The 10,523-nt window shown below is 43.6% G+C and overlaps 1 protein-coding gene across 1 annotated transcript in view; it reads right to left on the reverse strand.

Annotated features, from left to right (window-relative positions):
- LOC108802773 (zinc metalloproteinase-disintegrin-like crotastatin) overlaps window positions 1-10,523 on the reverse strand; it is a 52,381-nt gene that overhangs the window by 7,600 nt on the left and 34,258 nt on the right. Inside the window, exons 16-17 of the mRNA XM_018574632.1 lie at window positions 9,556-9,658; window positions 6,115-6,195 (exon numbers count right to left, since the gene is read on the reverse strand). Coding sequence (XP_018430134.1) covers window positions 6,115-6,195; window positions 9,556-9,658 — 184 coding nt within the window. The remainder of the gene's footprint in view (window positions 1-6,114; window positions 6,196-9,555; window positions 9,659-10,523) is intronic.

Raw genomic sequence — 10,523 nt, forward strand, 5'->3', positions numbered from 1 at the left:
TATCTTCAGAAACAAAATCACTTCTACTGTCGTGGTAAACAACCTGCTTCCCTATTTATAATGGTCTGGCCCTCTAGCAACTTCAGCGCGAAATTATAGCTAATTATAGCTAATTTGCCTACAAACGTCAGGTGGTCATAATAATCTGGCCACTCAGTGTATTTCATTATTTATTCACATTTATTATATACATATATATCACAATCAACTATATACATATTTATTTATTTATTTATTCACATTCATTCACAACTGCACTCGTTGGAGGAGAATTCATGTTGTTACAAAATGCATAGTGAGATTGGTGATTAGGACCTAGCGCAACATATTAGCAATATATTTACACGGGTTATCACCATACATTGCTGTTATTTCATCACACAGTGTTTATTACTCCTAGCGCAACAGCTTGTTGTTTTTCAGGAAGTCAGATAGACCCGGCCTCATGTCCTGGCTCGAGGACATCTAGCATTGTCTAGCCCTTTTCTTTCCCAGTCTGACTGTCCTTGGCCCACTGGTTCATTTATTGGATTAGACTCAGCATCACATGTGGGTGTTACCTAGGGCACTCTGCAAGCAAATGTAACCTTTCTTGGAATGCCCACTCCTCTAGACTGACATCCACTCATCAAGACATTATAAATAGTATGTATCCCAATCTACCGCTCCACAATGTAAAATTGTCTAGTTCTATGAAGCTCCCCAATTTGTACACAGTGCTGCGCTAACACACTTAAATCAATATGTGAAAGTGACACAAAATGCAATCTCTATGGGATCAAAATCAGAGAACATTAATTCATGCAAAACTTCCGCGTGAAATACTAAAACTTTTCCCCTGGTGAAGTCACGCATTTGACATAACGTGTGTAGGGCGAAGCAGGGGAACAGGTTGTGTGCAGGAATGGATTGCACAGGTGCGGTGGATTGAGTAACCGCTCTGTGGGACGAATCGAGTTTTTATTGTGGGATTGTGTTATTATTCAAGCATGTGAGTAAATTTGAAATAAAATGTATTTAAAGTGTCTTGCTGGTATAGGCTTTGGTTCTCCTTCTATTCCTTTTATGAGCCTCATGCACAAGAAGAGGATCATATGTGTATACTAGGGGGTCTATTCACAAAGAAGGATTCAGCTGTAGCTTTGTCTGATCCTTCAGCTCTCTTCGGCCGCCGGAGCCCTTCGGTTCATTTGAACCGAAGGACTGCTGTATGGGCTATTCACTATAGCCCGTACAGCAGCCGAAAGTGGCCAAGCCGAAGGCATTTGCTTTCGCTCAACTGAGCTAAAGTGTCAGCCGCAGCGGGACGAACGGCCTGCCGAAGGGCTGGCCGTAAGCCCCGCAAAGGACAGCTGGGCGGAGCCAGCCGTTATCTCACTTTTTTCCCTATTTGCTTGCTATTCTGCTCAGTACCACGGATGTACCGAGCAGAATAGACGAGCCCAATGCCACTCGCAGGATTCGGCTATTTACTCACTGCCGTTCGGCCCCTATATGAATAGGGGCGAACGGCAGCGGGCTGCCGGAGCTTCGCCTCAGCTGATCCAGATGTTAGATCGGCTGAGTCGAAGTTCTTCTGCACTTTGGCTCAGCCGAACATAACAACCCTTCAGATCTCTGTATGCCAGATCTATTGAGGAACCATATGTAGAAGAAGATTACTTGTGTACCTCAATAAATAAGAAAGAGCCCGGTTGACCAGAGGGCTGGTAAAGGATGAGTGCGCGACACGTTAGATCTTTATATACAAAGTCTATGGAGGAGGTGAGCGTCCTTTTTTGGAAGTGTTTCCTTCATGTGGAGAGGTGGAGGGTAGTTGGTGAGGACACGGGATTGGTGGAAACCTTGCACTGGTTCATTTATTCAAGAGTGCACAGTTGTGGAATTTACTTTAAGGACACGGAAAAAGGACTTAATAATGTTTTAGAATTTCATGTGAAGGTTTTGCATGAATTAATGTTATATGATTTTGATCCCATAGAGATTGAATTTTTTTGTCACTTTTACATATTGATTTGAAGTGTGTTAGCGAAGCACTGTGTATAAATTGGGGACTGGCTAGTCACATTGGCGCAAGGTTATAAAACTGCAATGACTACTTATGCCTATGACACAGTAAAAAAGAGACATTATTAAATCATTAATTTGGATAATGTATTTTGTTTCTGATGCGACACGGATCTAATATTACAACAGCAAAATGTTTCCCAGCACACTCACAAGCCAGCATGCAAAAAAAAAACCTGTCTAACCTCTAAGGTTAAAAACAGAGGTTTGACAGATTTGGTGCAGTGACACACTGGGGGTCTCAGCTGCCGTTGTGATGTGCAGGTTCCCTTGTGCGTACCTGTGCCTTTAAGGAGGTTTGGCTGCCTCCTGGCGAACCTGCACTTAATTTTATCTTTTGCTACATGTGCTCCAAGTTGGAGACTCTCATAGGTTAGAGTTAGGACCGCACTACACAGAGGGGCCTTGGTGCGGCTTTCACATATTCTGCAGAAGACGTGTATCTAAAACCTCTGGTTTTAACCTTAGTGGTTAGACAGGTTTTATTTTGCATGCTGGCTGGTGAGTGTGCTGGTAAACTTTTTGCTGTTGTGCTGTATAAAGCCCTTCCATGTGCACCTTGCTTTAAAGCTGGTTATTTGTTGATGAGTGCGTTTGCCATTTGTTTTGCTTGACGGATCTAATATTAGACAGTTAGTTTCGTACTCACTGATAGTCACATTTGTCTGGACATCAGGTATGGTGCATTTGGGTAGGAATTGGCCTTGATCACAATAACATTCCTCCATATTGTTACACTTCTAAAATAAAAATGAATAAAGACAAGAATATTGCTGTCCAATGAAAGAACAATGATAATAATAAATGCACCAAGTTCCTAGGAATTGCTACATTTAATACGGTATATCATATCATGGCCAAAAAACAGAAATGCTCAGGGCTCCCTAAACACAGTTTATAAGTGTAGCCCCCATCACCTTTTGTGAGGTGGCTAATAGCAATTTTGACATTGCCAGGGCTGCAGTCAGCCTGGCTGGATTATAATTGGTATTTATCTGGTTAATTCCAGGTGCCTGGTATTGATTGTACCTACCTGGGTGGAGTATGACTCTGCTGTATTGTGGTACAGCCAATGAGAGGCACTGTGAGTGTATGTACAGTACAGCAGGCAATCACTGGGTCTCTCTCTCTCTCTCTCTCTCTCTCCCAGTGTTGCATGCTGGGACAGAGTAAATATACTGGAGGGAATTGCCATGTGCTTAGTCTAGTCCGGTGCCAGCCATGGATTAGTCCAGGTTGGAGTGCTGCCCAACCTGCCCCCACCCAGGCTAGGCCCGGGGGTGGGGATGCTGGAGTTCGGGAAGTGTTTCACTAGGCCTCAAGTATGGAGGAGGCCTATGCTGTTGTCAGAGGAAGAGAACTAGGGAAGCTGATGGCTGCTGGAGGTGCCGGGAACATAGTGGACCTCAGGAGCAAGTCTGCTGTCTCTCCTGCTTAGGATCTGTGCTCATCCCTGTCCATCTGCTACTCAAATTCCTATCCGCTGTGCTACGAATGGATCTATATTGAGATGCTAAAAGGGGCTGGTGAGTCTGGAGTCTATGTCTGTACTACCCTGGATGTCTAGGGTCCCTATATCCTCTCTCCCCAGTGTGAAGATGTTAATAAAAGTTCTTCTGGAGTGGATATCAACTTTGTGGGCACTAGAAGAGGGCAGTTAAATACTAATGGGGCACCTGAAGACCAAAACCTCTAGGAAACTAGTGATGACCCGAGTTATTCTGAAGGCTCCTTCGGGGGTGAGCGCTACATAAACATAGGCGTTTGCCCTTCCTATCCAATTATTTTAAATATGAGCTCCAGACAAATAGAAAATAAACACAATGAAATCAATTCATCAGAAAATAATGAAATGTATTTTACATAGAACAAGTCTCAAACTCTTAATTTATTTTAGCCTCCTGTCATCTGTACCTCAGCAATCAAGCTAGGGAGGGAAGGACAACTAGGATCCATTGAAGGTTCTATCAATACTCTTACAGGAATGACCTGATCACTAAAATTATCCTCCAATCAATGGCTGGAGCAAGTCCGATGCCTGGCTGGTGTACTTAAAGTGACACTAAACTCAGGAGTTAAACCTTAAAAATACATTCAGGTACCTTAACTATTAACAAAAATGTAGTTTATTTGTATATCACTCGGCTGTAGATCTCTGAATTGGTGCTGACACTGTCCTTTCTTCATTGAGGAACTTGGCCTTGGGACACCAGAGAGTGTAAATACGGCCCTGGTAGTCACCACTCCAAGCTCGCTCCTGTGATGGACTGCAATCTCAATACAAATTAGTAAACAAAACATGAGGTTGTAGTCCATCACAGTAGCGAGCTTGGAGTGGTGACTACCAGGGCCGTATTTACACTCTCTGGTGTCCCAAGGCCAAGTTCCTCAATGAAGAAAGGACAGTGTCAGCACCAATTCAGAGATGATTTGAGGATCTACAGCCGAGGGATGCAGAAATAAGATTTTTGTTTTTGTTCATAGTTAAAGGAGAACTATGGGGTTAGGGGTTTTCCCCATAGTTTTCCTTAGGGTAACGGGAGGTCACAAACTAGCGTCCTCCCGTCCCCCTAAGCTCAGTATAGCTGTAGCTCGCGGTATACTGAGACGCCGCAGCTGAAGCGGATTCCGACAATTAGGTCTGGATCCGCCCAGCTGCGTGAGTGACAGCTGGCTCTGCCTATCTAGAGGCAGAGCCAGCAGAGGAAGAAACATAATATACAAGCACTGTAAAAACACATCTACTGTATACATATCATCCGTTGTACATCATACGTCTTCCCTTCTGAACGTCTGTAAATCACCGATAATCAGATTGTATTGGCATTGTCTGCTTTTCCTCTCCACCATTACATGTATTTTATTTAGTTGTCACCGCTCCACACTCGCTCCTGTGATAGACTACAATCTCAGTACAAATTAGTAAACTAAACATGAGATTGTAGTCCATCACGGGAGTGAGCTCTTGTGAAACCCAGGCATAAACTTAACCCTTGCAAGATGGGGTTAGCTCCACAGCAAGGGTAGTTTTCTGGTTTTCCTGTGGATGGGCTATAAATTGTGGCCACAGGTCTTCTTCAGGGACCTCATTGTAAAAAGGTTATTACAGCTTATATAATATATTTATACATTGTGATCATATCCCCCTAAGTGCCCTTTTTCTAGAGTGTATAAATAAATAAGACTCACACAGATATGTGAAGATACGAACCCAGGACTCAGAAACTACCAAGATCTCTTACAGTAGCACAGTATTACACGACTCCAGGACATGTACACAGCAAGTGATATCATTAAAGTGACATTAAACCCTCAGATTTTTTAACATAAACCAATACTGTAATGTGCGCCTTACTCTAATCCATGGTTGTTTTCCTTCTCTTTGCTGCTCTTCCTTTTAAATCCGTATCTCTTCTCATGCTTGGGGAGAACTTCTGTTTTGCAGCAGACTGCCTTGTCTCTGGAATGGATACATGGTGTCTGTGTGTACGTTTGCAACCTGAGCCAGCACTACAGGAAGAGGCACCCAGCTGCAAAGCGAAGTTCTCCCCCAGCATGAGAAGACATGAGGATTTAAAAGGAAGAGCAGCAAAGAGAAGGGAAACAACCATGGATTACAGTAAGGCACACATTACAGTATTGTTTTATGTTAAAAAATCTGAGGGTTTAATGTCACTTTAAGTCATAGTACTCAATTAGCATACTTGTTATTCAATGTTATAAAGCCGACGGATCAGTATGGTTTACCATCAGATCAGAACTAAAGAGCAGCTCACAAGGCACCCATTTATTCTTCCAGTTAATATCTGGACCCTTTAGTGTCCTTCTCCCACAGCCCTGAAGAAGTGGGGTCTATTCCCATGCTGGAACGCACTGGCTGTATTCCTATTTGTGGATTCTTCACATTCCTCACATTTCACACACAGCCTCTGAACACTTATTCCCAGCATGCTCATCAGAATTGGTCAGTAATGGAGGCTACATATGTTCTCCTCAGAGCTTTTCTTCAAACTAGAAGCTCCAGATACCCTTATAATGGAATCTTACCACATGGCCTGCGCATTCACCAAAACAGTCAAGTGAATCATATGCAGTGTTTTTGCTTGTGCACACTCCCCTGTAGCAGATCTGCAAAGGTAAAGCAAAGTTTATTAATCCCTGAGACATTACATTGTGTATCATCCGAAGAATAGACAGAAGGCTTCATATCTTTTCTAAAGAAGCACACCTATATGAGTGCTCCCCATACACACAATTCATCAGTCAGGTAGACATGCCGTTCAAGTATTTGAATAGCTGCATAGAATAATAACCGTTTTGGTGGGAGTCCTTTAACCACTATTGGACCGCTATATAGACATATATGTCATGGTCCGAAACTGGTTAAAACAGGATTACGGCTGACCTTGGTCTCATTTGTTTCAACCATCTGTTGACTTTCACATAGAAGTAGAACTGTAGAGCTGCCCAATTACTTCTATGGGCCTGAGAAGGTGACAACCCTCCTCTAGAGACGCGTGTCCTGGGCTCCGCTGTTCCTTGTGCAGACACAGGTTCGGCATGGTGGGTGTACCTTAGGAAGATCTATACACACTGTAGCAGGTGGTCATGCAGAGAGCCTGGAGAGGTCCTGTAAGGGATTTATATATCACCCAGATTCCTGTCCCACACCTTCCAGGACCTCTAGTCAGCCCCAGGTTTTACACCTTGTCTCAATGGCAATTTAGTGCAGGTGAGGCTAACAGACAGCGCTCTGGAGCCTGGGGGGCAGAAAAAACATGTTTAAAGCTCTCTGCCCTCACATATACACACACATACAAATGCAAACAAGTTTCAGGTGTACCTATGCGCATATCGCTGTGAGTGTTAGAGTGAGCAATAATTCTAGGGTCATCACTCAAAAATTGTTGATTTGATAAACATTTGCGCAAATATAATGCAAAATAAAAAAAATTGCAACTAGCATTTTTTTAATTCTGCAGGGCCTCTGCTTTCAGAAAATATATCATTGCTTGAGGGTTTTCAGTAGATTTCTTGCCAAAACTTCAGGCTTTTAACTTGTGTGTGTGCCAGTGGCGTAACAATCGTCATAGCGACCAGGCTGCTGCTAAGGGGCCTGGGCACAGAGGGGCCTGGGCACAGAGGGGCCTGGGCACAGAGGGGCCTGGGCACAGAGGGGCCTGGCCTGGGCCGCCTGGGTCGCTATGGCATGTGGGGGTGCTGGCTGTCACAGACATAGATCAGCAGCGGCCACGGCGCATCTCCCCTCAAAGCCGCTCCGAAATGCATAGATTAAGGGGGTTATTCACTATTGAGGCGAAGGATACAGCTGTACCTTCGGCTGATTCCTCGGCCGCCAGAGCCCTTCGGTTCAGTAGCCCATTTACAATAGTCCATAGAGCAGACGAAGGCCGCCGAGCAGCTCAGCCGCTTGACTGAGCCAAAGTGACAGCCGAAGTGGGATGAACGGCCTGCCGACAGAGCTTAGATAAGGTAATGATGTTATGACAGTGTTTTGGCCTAGTGTTTGGTCGCTCAATCCATCATCACATTGTTCGCCTGATGATGACGGGGCCCTTTGTGAACATGCATCAATAGAATTGCTTGCATCACTATTGGGACACCAGTGACTTTTCCTGATCTACAGGCCCTAGCACTGTCACAAATTGGGAAGCCACCTGCTTCCCCATATCAAATCCCTCTGTATTCAAGTCCAAAAAATAATCAAATGCGCAATTATTCACACCCGAGGGAAGTACTGAATCTGTGATTAGAGCTACAGCACACACAAAAAAATACAGAACTACTGCAAACATACTACAGCAGCTTCAATCTCTTCCCTTATGGTCAGAAGTGAAGCTTTCTATATGGGGGAGCAAGGAATCGGGATCACCTTGAACTGGGTACACGGCCCACATTAAGTCAGACACTCTGAGGGCCACACAGATAGAAATATTGTTGAACTCTATATCTCCACATGATCTCAGAATTCCAAAAAACAGTAATGAAAGATGAGCAGTGTAAAAAGGCTTCTTGTTTTCACCTTCTCTTCTGCGCACTTTGTGCCGTTCACCACCATTCCGGATGGGTGCAGGACTGCCTTGCAGGTACCAAGCGTAGCCACAAGGGTATTGATAATATTGGGATTGGGGTTTCCACCAGAGCAGAAGAGCACGCCACATTTAACATCCCTATCAGGAGACAAGTAGCTCTACTGTAGATTACTTTGTAAAAACAAAAACACTTTTGCTATCTGTGTTGATATATTAGCTGGCTTATTTGGTACGGCTGTGTCATGAGTGGGCCTTGGAGCTTTGGTGAAAGGAACCCATGACTGGTAGAAGCATGGGCTGAGGAAGCTGTCACTTAACCACTCTATGCATATATAATGAAGGGAATACTAATGAGTCTCTTCAATAAAAGACATGGGGCAGAAGGGGGCTAGTTAAAAGGTTGCAATGGGTGGTGGCACTGTCCTGAGCTTATGTTCCCCAAGTTCCCACTTTTCCACTTCATTTGCTTGTTATTGTAACAGCTGTATTAATGGGGTTTTACTTGCCAGAGGTCAAAATGGCTCAGATTGATGTCATCATCTGGCATTGGGTGGTCAGACATTTGTCCTTACCTTCTGGTTAGGACAGGTCTTTAGGCAATGTTATGCAGGTGTGTGCTCACAGTCCTGTATTGAATTGTATTGTAACTGTACTGTTCCTTTTATATTGTAAAGAGCTGTGCATCTGTTGGTGCTATATAAACCCTGAATAATAATAATAACAATAACAACAATATTATTATCATTATTATTATTAATAATAAGAAAAGACATTGGGAGCAATGTTCAAGATCTGAATGTACAGCACCTATAAGAATTACCTAGTCATGTCAGGGGGGTCTGTTGGTATAAGGTACAGGGTTCAGATGTGTCTTGGTACCAGCTGTGTAGTAACTGGAGCTTCTGCTGTGTGTGGAACAGTAGGACAATTTCTATAAAGCTACATTGACTTAATTTCTGTATACATTTGGTCTTTTCCATTCACCTCCCTCATGTTTTGTGTATATTGGTACAGTCCTCTAATTAGACACTCCCGCCTCTCCTTCCTGGTTTCTTTTCACTTCTCTCTCACTTCTCCCTCACTTCTCCCTCACTTCTCCCTCCACTTCTCCCTCACTTCTCCCTCACTGTTAAGAGGGTTGTGTTCATGCCGTACAAGGCTTCAGATAGAAATGTCTTTCCACCTCTGAGAATGACAAGGAAATCACATCCTATGTATTGCCAAGTCTGGATAAACTACATGGGATTCTACTCTGGGTCTTCTTGGTGAGTTGGACCCTGCCTGTGGATGCCATCAGCTCAGCATGTAGTTATACAATCCGTACAGACTAGTCTCAGGAACTTATGTGCCAATACATAAATTGGTGGTTGAGACAGAACATCATCATTGTTTCCCCTTAATAGGAGCTGCATTTATATATGTACTGTATACTCACTGAGGAAGACATGGTTGAAATTTTCCCCCCAACTGGGTACAGTATCCATAGTTTGCGCCTCTCATGTTTACATTAAAGCAGGTATCAGCAGCTACAAGAGCACCTGAAACCAACAAGAAAGAGATAATGTACTCCTACAGAAAAGAGGAATGGTGTCATTTTCACATGTGCTATGCCCGAAATCAACTCTCTGGTAATTGGGAGTAAAGTAATAATATTCACAAATAAACTGAAATAAAATCATCTCCCGATTTATGCTGAATTAGTCAACAAATGTAATGCCTTTAAATACCTTGGAGGATCCTCATTTAACGTGACACCAAACTCAGGAGTTAAATTAAAAATACATTCAGGTACCTTAACTATTAACAATAATGTATCTTATTTGTGTATCACTCGGCTGTAGATCCTCCAATCATCTCTGAATTGGTGCTGACACTGTTCTTCCTTCTGGAGGGGGGCTACTTTTGTTACCCATGGTCCCTGTGTCTGTTGTAGAGTAGTCACCACTCCAAGCTTGCTCCTGTAATGGACTCAGGCCCAGATTCCCCACAAGGGAATTGGGAAAGCAGGGCTAAATGTAATGTGAAGCCGCTTGTTCGTTCGTTTACCCCCCACCCAACCTACTTCTCTCCTCGCTCCGCCGCCGAGTCTCTCACTGGCTGCCGATACGGTGAGCAGAGCTGCTGAGTTAAAAGCAACCCTGCCGCTCCGTGTACACAGCGAGAGGGGAGAGCAGTCTCCCCTCTCTGCTGTCACAGGAGTTCCAGCTCAGTGCTGTGCTAGAACTCCTGTCCTGGAGGTGACAGGATCAATATAGAGAATCTGTCACCTCTAAATGCTATCACACAGGGGTTGTCAGCTCCTGTGTGATAGCAATAAAGTTAAGTGAAAAAATTAAGTTAAAAAAATAATTAAATTAATATAAATAAACAAATTAATAGAATAAAATGTATTTCTATTAAAAT

The sequence above is a fragment of the Nanorana parkeri genome, unplaced genomic scaffold, assembly GCF_000935625.1.
Source record: "Nanorana parkeri isolate BGI_ZX_2015 unplaced genomic scaffold, ASM93562v1 scaffold3104, whole genome shotgun sequence".
In the NCBI taxonomy this organism is placed as follows: Eukaryota; Metazoa; Chordata; class Amphibia; order Anura; family Dicroglossidae; genus Nanorana; species Nanorana parkeri.